General features: G+C 35.8%; 1 protein-coding gene across 1 annotated transcript in view; it reads right to left on the bottom strand.

Moving 5' to 3' along the window:
- The window catches only part of AK9 (adenylate kinase 9), a 72,297-nt gene that overhangs the window by 34,639 nt on the left and 19,850 nt on the right, over positions 1-17,808 (bottom strand). Inside the window, exons 10-17 of the mRNA XM_075707721.1 lie at positions 17,406-17,545; positions 17,146-17,326; positions 16,554-16,698; positions 14,079-14,212; positions 13,243-13,399; positions 9,221-9,332; positions 8,723-8,787; positions 3,606-3,707 (exon numbers count right to left, since the gene is read on the bottom strand). Of these exons, the coding sequence (XP_075563836.1) occupies positions 3,606-3,707; positions 8,723-8,787; positions 9,221-9,332; positions 13,243-13,399; positions 14,079-14,212; positions 16,554-16,698; positions 17,146-17,326; positions 17,406-17,545 (1,036 nt within the window). The remainder of the gene's footprint in view (positions 1-3,605; positions 3,708-8,722; positions 8,788-9,220; positions 9,333-13,242; positions 13,400-14,078; positions 14,213-16,553; positions 16,699-17,145; positions 17,327-17,405; positions 17,546-17,808) is intronic.

Genomic DNA, 17,808 nt, shown 5'->3' with positions numbered 1-17,808 from the left:
ACCTCCCCACAGCCCTGCCTAGCCACGGGCTCTGCCGAGCTGGGCCCACCCACGGGCCAGCATCCCTGCCCGGCCTCAGCTCGTCCCTGTCCCCAGGGAGGTGCCCAGTGCCCAGGGCTGGAGCTGCCCTGCTCCTGGCTGGGGTGGTGGGACAGGCTCTGGCTGCTGGGCCCTGTCCTGATGGCCATATTACCACACTCTGCTCCCACCTCCCTGCTCCTTTGGGAGCAGTTGGCCCTCACTGTGTCCTGACAAGCCGTCCCCAGGATGAACTACAACACTTTAATCGAGCCACTTTTAAATAATAGGTAACAAATAAGCATTTTGGCAAGTATTTTTGTGATCTCTTATAACAAAGAATACTTAATGCATTTCCCCTCTTCTTTTTACAGCTTTGAACAACACAACTATTAGACTGACACCTCAGTGGCTAACCTTCCCTCTATTTGAATGATTATTAGTCCAAGCATAAACCAAAAGTGCAAAAGGGCATATCAATAAGCAGAAACGCCTTGCAGATTTCAAATAGTCTGATCTTGAATTAGAAATTAATTTTTTCTTGAAAATGTTTATAAACATTTGCATTTTACTAAACTACACACTCATTCTATATACATCATTACATTAGTTATCCTCTGCAATGACATTTCTGTCTCTTGCCCTGATTCTAAATAGGAACATGAAAATACCTTCCTTTTTTTGTACATTAAAAGATGTGTAAATGTCACAACTAATTATCTTGCATTCTGCAGTGATGTATTCTAAATGAGACAGAGATGTAGCCAGGTAAAACCTGCTTAAATTTGGGCTGCACTAATGCATTGTGTAATGACGACTCCATTAGGAACACAGATTTTAAGAAAATAAGCAAAGGATACATTAATAACTAGGTTACACGATCTGCTTTTTGCACATGTTATCCCTGGCACATTCACACTGTAGAAATCACATGTGCTGCTTTGTGAACCACAGCCCTATTCAAAGCAATAACGTATGGAAGATGGTAATGCAGGCTGTCTGGACCTAGCCTTCGACAGATCATCTGTTATAGTCCTGCCTTTTAAAAACCTCTCAGTTCTGAGTAGGTCATGAAACTTTGGAAATACACAGGCAGAAGAATGGATTTAAATGAATATTTGACATCATGTGAGACAGAATATTGGACATGGTAATGAACCCACTCAATAGAGTGCTTACCGTATGAACCTTAATCTCAGAAACACAATTCATGTGACACCTCTCCTGATAGGCCATATTTAGCAAATGATGGACCAGCATGTGCTCCAGCTTTGATTCTCTACTCTAGGCACATAATTCCAGCAGATTACCTCTATCTGAGAGTTTTCTTGCTTACGGAAACTTATCTAGCAGCAATTATTGCATACTTACGGAGTTTTAAAATATATTATACAGGCCTAAGCAAGCTGGAGAAACTTTCCCCTGGAAAGAGGGGAGAAGTAACAAAAGAAAAAAGGATTATATTCCTAGGGAAAAGTGACAATGCCAAAACTGGACAACCCAAACATTATTTGGTTTTGGTTTAGGTATTTGAACCTTATTATGACAAAAATGTTGCCTCCCTGGCATTTGGTTTGTTTCAAACTGGGTCTCAGGGATCAAAAATACTGAAAATACTTTTAAGTAAGGCAGGCAGCTGTGCCTTTGCTATTAGATATGTTATAATAATTCTGCTTGCAGAGGTGATTTACAGTGAGAAGATATTTTTAAAGAAATAAGAAACATAGTCAAGAAAAAGACTTGAAAAGACAATAACTGTTTAAAAATAAATGGATCTAAATATGCAAACAAGTTTCCTTCAGACGAGGTGGCGGTCTATCTAACAGTGCTGTTTTTAATTTCTTTTCCTTATCACAGAGGTGATAGGAAACAATCCTCCCCGGGCCTAAATCTGGAGCTTTCACAGGGAATGCTTATATGGCCATCTCTCATATTCTTTTGCTCTGTGTCTTCTTTGCTTTTACTGAGCATAGTTACCATAGAGACAAACAATCCTCAAAGGCTTTCTGCCTGCACATTCTCCAAGTGAGTTGCTGGGGAAGGAAGGGCTTTAGTATCTTTTTTTCCAGTGTTCTGCTAGTATTAGATATGACTTATTCTGCCCTCAGTCCATATTCAGCAACAAAAAAGATGAAAATATTCTTCTTTCCTCCCCTCTCAAACCTTGCCAAAGCTGAGACAGAGATACCAGAAGCCAGCATGTCTTCTTCATTAGTGTTTAACTATCAAAATGAACAGAAAGGCAAAATGTAGGATAACAGTGACGCTTCCATTCCATGGAACTGATAGGTATTTCATTATAAACATACTTTCATTTGTCTTTTTGAAACAGACCATGTAGTTTGTTTATACAGACTTTTTATTACTTATAAATATATGCTGCCAAATAACTTTCAGCATATTACAGTGAAATGTACTTAGTAGACAAACTTATATTGTGTGTACTGATTTATGGTACTTGGAAGAAAGCACAGTTCGGTTTACAGATTAAATTGATTCTTTCTAATGCATAAAATGTGTATATTTAACAACTTGCTATTTAAAATAAAATGTTTTAGGTTGGATTTATTTCTCTTTTGGACTTAAACATATTCTAAAAATTCTAGTAGATAAAAGCTAAAATGTGTATTTTAAAAACTAAAGCAGACTGTCTCCATTAAAGATGAGTTGCCTTCAAAGTGTTTTTTGAGAGAAGGCTACTATAGGATTTCGTATATCTTTTCATTAGCTTATGGTTCTATGGAGTTACATGTGCTGCAGAATTTTACCTTATACCAAAAAGAAGATAACACGACTCCCTGTGAAATCTAGCAAGCTGTTAGCAAGACAATGGATGACTAAGGAAAGTACAGGACATATTTTGATCATTCAAATCCAAAGTTAAAATTAATCCATTCCCATTTTTCCCAAGATCCCTTGCCATGGGGAACGGACTAGTAATTTCTGATTAATGTGGATATAATATTAATTTTAAAATGATCTGTAGAACTGGTGTTTGTTAAAATCACATGCAGGTGTTTGTGAATACTGCAGCTTGATTATTTCCTGGTTTGGTTTTTTTTTTGTCCTCCCCATTTTTTCCTGGTATTTTCTTCTTTATACTTTTTTTTTTTTTTTTGGGGGGGGGGGGGGGTGGGGGGGGTGTCACAATCCATGAGAGTGACTTTCTATTTTCCTCTGATTTCCCTCCCTTATCACTTCATCCTGTAGAGAGTGCTCATGGATTTCTGAATACAAGAGGTTATGTCAACCTGGAATTTCAGCAATGCTCACTTTATTTGATATTTCCATAGGTCCCTGTACACATTTATTAATTTGGTATTTAGGCAGTAGAGGCAATAGTGGGATTTTGTTGTTTTTCAAAGTGCAAATACCTGGTGCATTATTTTTAACAGGAAATAACAACATGCCTTTAATTGCATTTATAAGTGTTTAAATAACTTGAACCTGACTATTCCATTATAAACTTCTTTAAAAGAAAAAAGTTAAGGTAAGGAATGATATTTACAGCCAATAGTAAAAGCTTGCAGAAAAGACAATTCTTTATACTAGCAAGTAAGAGAGATTATATGTGCTACAAGGCCAACCTGTAGGTTTAGATTCTTCTTTATAACCTGCAGAGTCACTGGACTGTTTCTGGGGCATTTGTTCAGTTTCAGATGGAAGCTGCTCATCATTGTCCTCAAATTCTGTTGGCACAAATAAAATCATTAGTAACTTTAACAAACCCATTGAGGGGTGATGAAGACACTACAGAAATAAAGATATACTTATAAACTTATATTTGATCACCTGCAAAAAGGGGGTTAGTTACTTTAATGGTCAGGTATTGCACACTGACCAAAACATTTTATGATCAGCTACCTGATCTGTGGGGAAAGGCAGACCATCTATCAGATGCCCCATGCCTGTGAATAAAGTGGGGAAGCACTTTATTTAATTCAGTGCTTTTACATAAGAATATTTTTCATTCATTATAATCTATGTGTTCTGTGCTCAAACTATGCTCAAAACCAACACCTTGCAAAAGAGCGCACTTGGTGTTCTACAGAACAGCTCCTATTGGGCAGAAATGCTTCTGACTTCAAGAAGGGCTTGTGCACCTGAAGGCTGGTGTAATTTTTCTGACTGTATCAGTTGGTCAATAAAGATTACTTTTTCCTACAAGCCTTGTTTTACTTATGTCCTTAGACCATTGTTAGAGTAATAAAACACCACTAGTACATCTCAACATGTTATGATTACCCAAAACTCACATTAAACAAGAATGTGTTTTAAAATCTGAAATTACAGCATTTGTTTTCAAGTACTTCTCTTTTTTGGCAAAGAAACCACAAACATAATGAAAAACAGGTTGAAAACATTGAATTTCCGATTTATGCAGAATCAGGAAACTTTATCTTGTAAACAAGCCTCTTCTTATATGGTTAGCAGACAAAGAACCACAACCTTTAGCATGTGTCAAATTCTTCAAGAAAATTCTTCACTTATTCTAGTTCTTTATTTGCTTTTGATATAGACAGGAATGCAGCCAAGCAAAATGAGTCTTGATGCTCCATAATAAATAGATCAAGACTCCATAATATACATAAAGGGGAAATGACGTGCAGAAAAATAGGTACAAAATGGAAGACACTTTGTTAAGGCTGTCAACGTGCAAATTCTCACATGCATACATAAATTAATCACAGACAGTCCTGAAGACTTCAATGGAAATAGCTGTGGCACAGAAGCTAAGCACGTCTGAATTTTTACACTGCGTCTAAACACTTAAGAGATTTCATTTAAAAGACTGGTGCTGGACAGGGTCAAGGAAGACAGATGGACAGACATTAAACAAAGTAAATTAAGATGTCCTTTTTCTTATAGATGTTCAGAAAGTGATAAGAGCTTTCAGAGAGGCTGATAGCTCTAATCATAGGCTTTTGTTCTTTCTTTTCTTGACTCAACCCTTCACCATCTGTAATATGAGAAAGGGAGGGTTGGAATCAATATTAGAGAGTTTATAACAAATATTAACAGCTGTGAAGGACAAGCACGGGAGGTCATGGCTGGAATTATCAGCTCCAGCTACCCATTTATTTCTTGCAAAAGCTTCTGCCCAAATAGCAAGAGTAGCAGAAGAGACATCAGTGAAGATAAGGTTGTAGTAACACACCACCCTGAGCTATGGTGACTGAGGCATAGGCACACATGTGCTGCAGTCAAGTTTGCTATAGGAAGGGGATAGTCTCTGGCAGAAAAGCAGGGCTGACAAATAAAGTCTTAAACCATGACAACTGTTTGCTTCGGTGGATAAGATCAATTGCATGGGATATTTTATCGCTGAAATGTGGCAGGAAAGAAATATGCCAAGTTTTACTTCAGGAAGTTTGGAAAGAACCCACAGATCTACCTGAAGCTGTATAACTCTTCTACCATGCCTGAAATGTATTCTTATGAAGTCATATAGCTGTCTCCTAGTATAAATAAATCCATGCTCATGCAAAGCTGCTGCAAAAATGCTTAAATACAGTAAGAAACTCCTGAAAATAATTTAAGCTCAGAATGATTGTGTCAAGGCAAATGAAAAAAGATGTGGGGCTATAATTTTCAGCTAGACACTACAAGCAAGAGTTACCACATGAATTGTTTTGTGTGCCTTCAACAGACATTATCACCATTGAACTTCACTTCCTAACTCACTTGAATACATTTGTTAAACTTACCCAAAGTCTCCTTGTTTTACTTTTACTCTCATTAAGACACGTGTAAGTACCTTGCTCATTACTGGAACCATTTTTTCCTTTTAAACACAAATGATATTGTAAATTTGAATATGTTCAGTCCTGAAGCAATCCCAGTTAACTTCAATGTCCCACTGAGGTTACAAAAATTGCAACTACTGAAATGCACATTTATTTATATAGACTAGACTAGAATAGACTAGAATAGACTATTTCAGTTGGTAGGGACCTACAACAATCATCTAGTCCAACTGCCTGACCACTTCAGGGCTGACCGAAAGTTAAAGCATGCTATTAAGGGCATTGTCCAAATGCCTCTTGAACACTGATAGGCTTGGGGCATCAACCACATCTCCAGAAAGCCTGTTCCAGTGTTTGACCACCCTCTAGGTAAAGAAATGCTTCCTAATGTCCAGTCTAAACCTCCCTTGGCACAGCTTTGAACCATTCCCATATGATACGATATATGAGACATCAAAAGAGCGTGACTGGGTCTCTGGGGTATTTTTCTGAGTTTTCATTTTTATACCATAACTGCTATATAAAAAACCCCCAAACTGTGAACATATCATTCATTTATATTTTTGTAAAGACATGTCACATGGGAGAAAAGCTGCAGTCAATGTGCTGATGGCAGATGTCAGGCTAAGGGCAGCATGACTGAAATGTTTTGGTGAGTCAGTATTTGATTATTGAAATCAAATGTAGGCGTAGGAAAACATGGTTTTCTCTGAACAAGGACTTAACACGTGTTAAGAGCACAAGTGTGTATATGACATTATTACTTCTATCATTAATAATTGTTGTTTTGATGTACTCAGATCAAAATGAGTTAGATATTCAAAACTAAGATGAACTTTGTTGTTTGAGACAGAGATAATAGAGTATCTGTGTAGAACCCTTTATATTTAATACTTTAGAACTCATGTTCTAAATGTTGGGAGAAGAGATAGGTGTTTTATTAGAAACTATAAAAAGCTATAATGTAGAATTTTTTTAAAGTTTGTATCTAAAGAACCCTACAAAGCTAGAGCATTTTTTTCAGAGAGTAGGTGAAATGCTACCTAATTGAAAATTAAAAGCATGATATCGTATCAATCTATCTCATACTACCTTTACAACTTAGGCCTTGTTATATAGAGATAAAATAAACACCAGACTGGATAATGACAGAAAGTGTATGTGAGACATATTGACAATACAGAACTTAAGCTTGGCCATAATATTTTTCTACAGAAACCAGTATGTTATGTTTGAAAGGAAGACAGTAATGGCAGTCTAGGCCCCCACTGCTGAGGGGAAAAAAAAAGGGGGGGGAATTCATGTGCTTCATTTTTTAATTTCAGCTCCAGGCCTTAGGTGATAATTTAGGCTATGATGGAGAAACCTTGAGATCCCACAGCAGAGGAAGAAAATATTCTAAAGTCCCCAACATAGTTCTTAATGTAGAGGCAGATACTCATGCATGGTACTTCATTTTGACAGCAGATCCAAATCAGACAGCAACATTCTTCTAAGAAAGTAGGCAGTTATTAAAGAAGGCAAAAAGGAAAGTACAACCCTGCAACTTTTTTGACCGTTAAGGTTCAAAAGCGTTGAAACTAATGGGAGTTAAATCTAAACCTTGACCCAACTGACAGAATTGTCTGAGGTGCAAAAATCCAGCCTATTTGTGACAGTTGGCCTGCCCCCAAAATCTCTTTCCTCACAGATTATTCACTCCTGCCCAGGACAATTACATATTCATTGCTGGAAACAAAGTATAGCACAATTCTGATATAAAAGTAGGAACTTTACAGGAAATAAAGAGTGGCTAAACAAAAATAATATACAGTTCTGTCAATACAGAAAGAAGCAAAGTAAGAAAGTCTTTACCCGAAATGTTTTATTAATATTGTTATTAGAGGGGAAACCTCATGTAATACACATAATTGCGTTATTTTTCATGTTGCTAGGTTCTGTTATTAAAGGCTAATCTCAATAAGCACAAAGGAGGGAAGGAACAATGACAGGTGGGGGATTGCCAATAACTTAATCAGAACAAACATAACCTTGACTTGGCTCCCCTCAGGATCATTAAAAGAGGATGATGAAGGCATTGTCTGGGTGTGAGATCTATTGAGATGAGCCAACCAGAGAGGCTCTTCCCTGGCTGAGGGGGATTACTCCCTACAGGATATGAGATTCATTATGGGATGCCAGGAAAAGCATTTTGGGATTGAGAGAGACATAATATTATGAGGCATTTCTGAGAAGGACCAACGGCAAGGAGAAGGAAGGATCAAAGTGGATTGGGGAGGAACAAGCATGGGTAATAGAGTAAGAAGAGGATGAAAGGGAAAATAGGAATACATGCTTAGACTCATTACTGCATGGTCCTGGGGACGTCGAGCTGCAGCAGCTTAGCAGCTTCACCTCTGCTGGGCTACTGGATTCAGCAATTCATAATGTATGTTGCTACCAGATTCAGCAATTGTCAATGCATGTTAAGAGAGCCACTCCTGAAATAATTTCCATTCCCCTGTAATTGCTTCAGGCTGAGCTTCTTGGAGAAAGAACAGAAAAACAGACAGTTTTTTGATTTTCTTATTAGCCTTTGGCTAAGTTCTAACAATGTTTTCTAACTTGTGAAGGGATACAGATCTTCTGATGAGTAGGAAGTTTCAATACAGTTAATAACCCACTTAGAAAAGTTACTAGAGGAGATAGAGAGTCCTGTCCTTCAGGTTTATTGAAAACCATAACTCTGCTGACTGATTTAATACGTGTCTCTATTCTGTAACATCCGTTAAGAATGACACATAGAAATGAGTGCCTGAATCAGTGAAGGAAGCAAAGATAGTAATATAAAGTCATTTTTTCAGATGCTGAATGTAAAAAGGAAATAAAAATTGTAAAATCTGCATAAAAAACAAATTGCTAAATAATTTGAAACACAGAATTAGATAAAATAGAAGTCAAATGATACACACGTTCACCTTTCTCCTCAGCAGCCTCTAGAGATTGATCTTCCTCTGATGTCAGTATTTCTTGCATTTCTCTTCTGTAAGTAAAAGATATTCATCTTAAGACTTATATAAATACTACTGAAGCAAGTTGTAGATATATTAAATGTAAAGTAAAGATGTGGAAATATACTGTTGGGAATTGAAATATAATTTGGGTTGTACGAAATAAAAATCAAATATATTTTATCATCTAAAATGTTATTGTCTCATTGTGTCAAAAGGCTGGACTAATGAAAGGCTAATGAAAATGCAGTTAGGAAGAGAATCTTCTGCCACCATATTTACTGATCTAAATGAGATATTCCTCAAAGATAACACATATTGGGTTATTTACTACACATCACAACTAGTCTTAGTGTACTGTTTTAGTACATTTGTGTTGATAAATGTACTGATATGTTTAACACAAAGTAAGGTTAGAATTTTCTTGTGCTCATTTTATACATTCAGGTATTTGGAATATTTTACCTTTCTTCTTCTTCTTCTTTCTTTTGTAATGCTTCATCTGTTAGTCTTTTCAAAATCTTAGAATTAATTTCATCCCTATTTGCTAAGTATGCTCTGCGTAGTATACAGACTCCTGCAGTACAATTACACAACAGTAATGAGTTTTATGCATCTGTATAAAACTAAAGTTATTTGAGTTAGGAAAATGATATAATAAATGATAGACAACTTTTCTACTTTTTATAGCCAAGAAAAAGCATATATACCACTGAAATGTTATTATACTGTTGCTTTCTAAGGTTTTAGAGCTTTCTTTTCAATTTCAAGCACCTAATAAACTGAGTCTGGGATATGGGAGGGTTATGATGAAGGCTATAAGGGGAGACAGCACTGAAAGGATTTATCTTATATTTCTGTATATCATGCATTACTCTGGCATTTATTTTGTTTGTATGTGTACAAAGAAAACTATGAAGAAAAAAATGAAAAACATTAAAATAAAAATATAAAGACTGTACATACCTTTACTACTACAGCTGGTTGACAGAAACAAAGAATATGCTGTTCCTACTAGGAACTCTACTGACTTATTTACTTTGGCAAATATATTTATGATATATGGCTGTGTGGCTGAAATCCATTTCCATTGGTGGAGTTATGCCAGTTTAGACTAGTTCAGGGGATGGCTTACAAAGTAATGACTGAAAATGCTGTGAAAATGTAAACTCCACAACTACATTATTATTTAAGTGACAGAAATTAGTGTGAATCAAATAAAGGGTTAACACAATTGCCCAAATGAAAAAAAAAAAAAAAAACCAACCAAAAAAACAAACCAAGCAAAATGAAACAAAATAGCTATATTCAAGGAAACAGATCCATAAGCAAAAAGCTACATTTTTAGCCAAACCCTATAGCAGACATTATGATCTTGTCTCTTTCACCTCACTTTACTCATACTTCCTCCCATATCTCATGTGATCACTATCATCAACTAACATATAAATTTGAACTGTGAGAAACATGTTAGTTAACTGTTAGGAACGTTGGTGTCAGTTTGAAGGAGAAGGTAATTTTGTGTGAACAGTTTCTATTTTAAAACAATACTTTCAATTAAATGTATTTTTGAAAAAGGGAGGGTGAGTGAAGGGAGTTTTTTTAAAATGTAGTTTGTAAACTCATCTTTAGAAAATTCTGTCTTGGTATTCTGCAAAAAAGTTGTGAATGTTTTTAGTGGCTTTGCCTGGTGGCCCAGGCATGCACTTTCCCATCTTTGTATTTTCTCACAGTATTATGAAAAGCAGCAATGCCAAAAAGCATTAATTTACTTCATTACTCAGAGTCCAAATGACATTGAACTGAAGTGAAGCAGCTTTAATTACAGAAATATCATATTCAGAACATCCAGAAGAATCATAATTACTATACTATAACTAACCATTCTTTCTTCCTTGAGTACCAGCATGTCTTTCTCACTCACAAGATTCAATATTGTTTCATCTGATGAGGGATTTTAGTATTACTTGATCAAATTGAGCAACTGACCTATAAGCCTTTAGAATAATGGAAATAAATTAGCGAAGTCCTAACTGGCTGACCTGAGAATATCTGCTACTGGTATTAACCAAAAATAAGCTAGCTTGCCAATGGAGCAGGTTTATAGGTAGCTCAGCTGATTCTGGTTGAAAGAACAATGTTCTTGCAATGTCCTGTTTTAATGCAACTGGAAGGCTGTTAAGAAAATCTCTATGCCAGTATTATATTTCACTTTGATTTGTTACGCTAGGCTACAAATGGTATGACTTGTATTCAAGCTGCGCATGACTTGTTTCAAGTGGAGACAGTAAAAATATATGCTTTATCATTTAAAGTATGTTAATGCATTTCCTTCCACCAGTGAATGAAACTTTGAAGAAATAAATTGTCATTGATTCGTATGATGCCTGATACACCTCCAGGGATAAAATTAGAGTATAGACTCATTGTCATCTCAAATACATCAAAAATGGGAATAGTGGATTTCCTTTCAAGCCTGAAATCTGCTTATACATAGGGCCAAATGGGTTGTAAATAAGTAAGCAGTCTTTTTTGCTATGTGATCTAAAGACTATAACAGTGTTAGTTCAAACAGAGGTACCATCAGGGCTGTAAGCACAAAATTTAAGTTTCATGAAGGATCTCTCTAACTTCTAGGAAAGGCTTACACTTACATTTTAAAGAATCTGCTATCTGTAAGACTAGAGAAACAGAAGATGATTGTGGGGGAGATGGCTACCAAGAGTATAAAATAGATTGTTCAGAGTAGAACAAGTAATTGAGAGCTAGGTTTTGAGAACTAGTCGGAATGGCAGAAAGGTGTACACTGCAGGAAGGAAGCACATAATTTGAAAGCCCGAGAGAGGTCTTCATTTGAAAGCCTCCCAGTCAAGAATTATCCGTTCCCAAAGTGTCTGATCTAGAATAAAGCCTTTCAGGGAGGATGAGACAACCTTTTCTTTTATCCAATTAATTCACTAATCTGTTAAATTCTAAGAAGTGAAGAGAAAGTTAACATAATTCTGAAAGCATCTCTCCTACCTCAGTCCTCTCCCTGGAGAAAAGGCTAGAGCTTGACTCCTGCTGTTTGTTATTTAGTACACTGTATTAACATTACATTACTGCATGCCAGCTACGTGAATAAGGTGCTTTTTGTGGTTGTAAGAAAGGACAATGCACTGTGTCCCAGAAGCTAGGTTCATGAACATTTCAATGTGCTTGAAATGTCTGAGAAGCAAAGATGAGGCATGGAAATGCAATTTGTCCTTAAGTTCTTTCTGGAAGTATCTGAGATGAGGTCTTCTTGAATGATAGGAACAGCAAATATGATTTTCTGACAAACACTGGATCTAGAACTTTCTCATAGAAATGTTCAGTCTGTATTTAGTCTGTATACAAGCTCCAGCCACACTGCAAGATTTTAGTTGTTTAAGGTGTTACAAAATTTCACAAAGCTTGGTGACCGAGTAGTTTAGGTACTGTACCTCACTGAGTTGTGAGAATGATTAGTTGATCAGATGTCATGCTTCTGAAAAGCTTTTTTTTTTTTTTTTGAAACAAGAAATCTGTTCGGAGTAAACTGTAATCTTGATGTGCTCAGGTTGAATTTTGTACTCAGGGACAAGAGTTTGAAAAGGTCTCTGGACTGATTCTAATATAGGGCACTTACTGAGCTTTCTTGAACTAAGTATGAATACACCTATCATTCCTTTCTTGAAGGAAAGCTTCTACTACTGAAGGACTGTGTTGAACAGGTAATGATCAAACATTGCCACAAGGCAATGAAACTTGTGGTGTGGTATGAATCAAGCAGGCATAATCCATTAAGACATGATCTGGCAGGCAAAACTTTTAACGGTGTAGGAATCTGTTCAGTTTTTCATGCCTGGTACCAACCTTCCTTTCTGCTGGAAACAACAAAGTAAAAATCCCTTCCTCCGAATTCATGGGTGCTAAGCTATTGTATCAGTCTGGATAAGAAGTTGATCAACTTCTTTTGGCCCCAGGATGGGGAAGAGGATACACCTGCATACCGGTATTTCTCCCCCTCTTTTCTCTCAAGCAGAGAAAGTTCATACCTAGTTCATATCTATAACCTGATTTTGCAAGTGGGGAAGCCAATGCACAGGCAGGGAAATTCGACTAAGAGCCACATTGCAAGCTAGTGGCCAGCCAGACACAGAATACAAAAGTCGGAAACTGCAAGAGTCCAGTGGTATTTACTGCTGATTGTAAATAGGAGGAAACTGTAAATAGGATTATAAATAGGAGGAATTGTCTTTACTGCTTGTGAAGCATTCCTGTTTTCAATTCTGTGTAATTCCCTTAATCCAAATTGTAAGAAATTTGGGGTACCCTTGTTGATTCACTGGATTCTCCCTTCTCTAGACCTCTGAAACTTTGTAAGTGGAACACAGCTACTAGTTTTTCTTGTAAGTGTGCTTTATATACAGATATCAACACAGAAAAAAGAAAATATTAAGTTTCATTACTGTTCATTTACTAACCATCTTTTTCTGTATCCTTCAGACAGACAACCGTGTCAGGTAAAAGTCCTTTTTTTGATAAAGCTGACCAGTGATCTACTGACAGAGGGTAGTTATCCACTACCCATCCTCCTTTTTCTGGAGCACCAGGAAACCTGTCTTTGTTCTTCTTCATAAGCTGTTATAAAATGTCAGGTTCAGTAACATAAAAAGACTAAGATAGTCTGTGAGCTGTTCAAAAAGTCTACAGAATATAAAATTATTTTCTGAATGTTACGATTTTGCCCTATCGTAATTTCATGTCAGTAAAAAGTAAGACATTTATAACTTTATATGTCTGAGAGAAATAAAAACATTTTAAACAAAAAAAGATTAATGTGCCAGTGATTTTTTAAGGTTGCTTATAAAGAATTTAGATTGCAGTTTCAGTAGTTACAAACCAGTGAACAAATTCAAAACAATTCAAGATTTTGGCTAAACCTTCATATATAATCCTTTTCAAACACTTGTATCTGGTGTTGAGCTCTTTAATAGTGACTAACAGTATAAGAATAGGGCAAGCATACAGTGATACTTCCCTCAGACAATTTTCCCAGCCTTTAAGAATTTGTAGCCCAGGTACTTTGCAAGACAGAAATAATTTGTGTATATATATATATAGCAGTCCTCAATAGATTTGCCTTTCATGATCTTGCTCAGTCTCTCCTCAATCCTATGTAAGCTGTCAGACTATGTGATATAAACTAAACTGTTCTTTTAAACAGAAAAATTAAGAACATATATTGACAATGTATAAACTGTTACAGGTTGCTCTTAGAAAAAAAAAGTTATTTGCTATATAGTACTTGTAGTTTTACCTCTGCAATAGCTCTCTCCAATACTTCAGCATATATTTCAGGTGACAGTGTAACTTCGGAGGCTGATGCACTTTTTATGGCTTCTTCTACCATCGCTTGAACTTCTGGGTGGTCAGCAGTTATCTCTGACATTCCTAACAATATAGATTTTTTAAAGCACTTCACAAAATTCTGAAATACTCATTTCCTCTAGTCAGGAATAACTGCTAGGCAATTAAATCCAGCCACTTCATAATTATAGTGCAGCAGTTGTTTTAAGCAATATTACACAATCATAGTGAGAAAGAATTTCATAAAGATAAGTTTTAAGATCTGGGTTTGCTCTTTCATTACAAAAAAACCCTTTTTAACTACACAGTATTTTCTACCAGTAAGTGAAATATTGTTTCAATATGAATGGAATGACATTTGTGAACTAGAACAATCAGGCACCTGCAGCACCTGAGAATTTCCTTTGATTTGATTTCTCCTTGATTCCTAAATCAAAAGGTTGACCGGATTAATTTAAAAATCAGTACAAATCCTAGATTAAGACAGTATGTCAACAATCAAGAAGCCTGCATTCCCTAAGATGTACAAAATGTTCATATTGGATTGATATTTTGTTATTAATTGCTGACACAATGGACTGTAATTGTTTAAAAAAAATTTTTTTACACTAACTAACACTCCGAGTTAGTTCACAGTTTACATATTAATTTGATAAAATTTGGTGAAGAACCATTTTAAGCAACTGCAATATCTACTATGTGAAGAGTATAATTTGGAAAAAATGCCATATTTACTTTCTGTAATTACGGAATGCCAATCTGTTTGAGCTGGATGTTATCTGAGCACATTAACAGACTGGGACCCTCTGAGCATGTCAATGTTGCCCTTTCAGTTTGAATCAGAACACTATGTTTTAAGTGACTCTCCTGATCCTTCCCATGCTTTGGTACACATGGCAAAGCAGTCTTGGAACATGCAAACTAACTGATTGCTTCCAGATGCACGTTTACTATGCTGAAACCATTAAGTGTTCAGCCCATGAGATCACAATACAGCTAGTCTGAAAGTCCTCTCTGCATGACATGGATGTTGAGTCCTTAGCACCAACTGCTTCAATTTCCTGACCTGCTCTGACGGTAGACAGAAACTCTGCGGACTTCAGCGGAGTTTCATAGCCTCACTGTCTATCCCTGAACAGGACTTGGGAGCACTCAGGACAGTCAGGGGGCCATTTACCTAATTAAATTGATATATGTATTCTGCATAATTTTTAATGATTCTCTGTAGTTCTCTCAAAAGGTAGAATTTACAAGGTAATTAACTAAATAATTTCTTTAGGAATAGGAAATACTTTCTGGGATAGTTACTGCTAGATCTAGATTCAAGCTCCAAAAATATTTTCCCCTTCTGAAGCTTTGTTACTTTCTATGACAATTTACATCCTTCATCTGTCTGTAGTTCTGTTTTGCAATAAAATTGCTTGAGCTCTCCAAGGTTATTAACTAGGATTAAGTTCTCATTCATCCTAATATGATTTCACATACCTGTCCTCTAAAGTATTTACATAGCCAGGAATCTGGAACATAACACTGTTTAATATTTTTATTTTTGATATCATAGTTCACCATTACTCTTACTGCAACATCAATGGTTTTTGTATCACTGTCAGCCTCTATGTTTTGCAGCACCAGGAGAATATACTGACTTCTTGTTAGATATGTATCTACCCATGAGTAAGTCAAATATGGTGATTCCTTGCTTAGTTGAATAAGGCAAAATGGCCTGATTGTCCATTTGAACCATAACTAGAGCTAACTGGAAAAGGCAGTTCCAATTAAATGGAAAATTTTCATTTCAAAATAAATAATTTTGAAAAAAACCCACAAAATTTCCTGCAAAAAGAAAATTCAAATTTTGTTTAAAAGATATTAAAAGAACATGTCATTTTCACCTTTTAAAAATATTTTCTGAATTCATCAAGCTGCAAAAACCTGGGCAGCTTAAGAAGTCCAAATGTGACCAGAACTGGAGAGTCTTGTGAATGTGCCATCTGAAACAACATACTTTGAAGGCTGCTCCAAAGTGAAAAATCTGTAGATTGTGGGTTCACATCAGGCTAGCTGACAAGCTGCTTTCTTGAAGAAAATTTCAATTTTGCAGAGATTTAACTTGTCAGAAAGTCATTCAAATGGAAAGTTTCCAACCAGTATCAGTCAAAACCAATTTCTTCTTTCAAAAATAGCTCAGAAAACTCTTTCTCACATACTCATGGCCCTCAGCTTCACAGGATTTATATATAAGATCAAAATTACTGAATTCTACTCAGCTATTCCCTTCACTGCATGTTCTTTTAGTTCATATTTAATGCACAACAACTGTTAACAGCTTCTGTAATATTTTAAAGTCAAAGTGACAGCAGTTGCTTCAGTTAAATAACCTAAAGCAAATAAGATAGCTTCAAAGACCATGGAACACCTCACTCACCTGGTTCTCTTGACTGGTTTTCTAACTCCAACCTATTTTTCACTGCTGTTATAGCTTTTTCTACTGTATCCCTTTGCACTTGCTCAATTGTTTCTTTTCTTGATTCTTCCATATGGGGTTGAATGAGTTTGGCCATGTCAAGAACCTAGTGAAATGATTTGAAAAAATAAAAATATCACAGAAGAGAAATATAGCATCTGATCCAACTTCTATACAATGAAATGAATTTGGAAAAGCTCTGCAGATTTCAGAAAAATGTAGATATAATTCAAGTGCAGGTATTTTTGTGGAAAAAATAATTTCTAATTTGCATTTATGTTTAAGTACCTTAGATACAAAAGTTATTCATAATATTCTTATGCCAAGACAAATAACTGACACATAAATATTTGTCTTACATAGAGGGTAAATTAAAAATATTTTTTTAAATTTAGTTACTTTTATATAAATGAATTGCACTAAATTACTCTGTTTCCCCTGTAATCCATGTTTGCAATGTGTATGTTAATAACACAACAGGAATAAGAATGTGCTTAATGGATTCCCAAGCCACAGCTGACATCCTTGTTACATAAGACATTTATAAACCTACCTTTCCTTTATATGTGTGTGCAATTAGGTTACAAATAGTTGTTCTTCCAGAGAATGAAGGACCAAATACTAGTACTTTACAAGGAGGAAGTGGCATTGGTGGCAACAGGTAAGGCCGTGGATTCAACATAAATGTTTTCAATGCCTCTGGGGATGACAGTACATACATTTTACCTAGAAAACTTAAAACAGAAAAGAAGCTGACAGATATAGTCAGTTACCTTATAAAATAGAAATAAAAAAGTGTCAAATTCTGCTAACCTGACAGCCAAGTCTGGGTTTCCCATTACAATATCACCTTCCTTTAGAGCCACAGGACATGCTTGTCCCCACCTGCTTCTACGCCATCGATATCTGTGTGCTATTAGTTTGCAAGATGACAGAACCCGGAAAAGTTCATCCTGTTTATTAAAACAGCAATAACAGCATGTGTAATTTTCGTCTGAAGCTACATATGCCTTGTTCTCTGCCTTTTTTGAAATGTTTGATTGGAAAATAAGCAAACCTGAAAAGAAAACCACATCATGCTTTTTAGAATCTTTTTAAAAAAATCACATATTTCAGAATTGTAGGACAATTTTAAGGAGAAACTATTTAGGTTTTCAATTTTATTTAATAAAAATAGTTCCTGTAGTTTTCATTTATTTTCGGAAGTTTAAAACAA

This window comes from Pelecanus crispus, chromosome 3 (assembly GCF_030463565.1).
Source record: "Pelecanus crispus isolate bPelCri1 chromosome 3, bPelCri1.pri, whole genome shotgun sequence".
NCBI classification, from domain to species: domain Eukaryota; kingdom Metazoa; phylum Chordata; class Aves; order Pelecaniformes; family Pelecanidae; genus Pelecanus; species Pelecanus crispus.
Note: the sequence above shows the minus strand (reverse complement) of the source record. Positions and strands in the feature narration are given on the sequence as shown.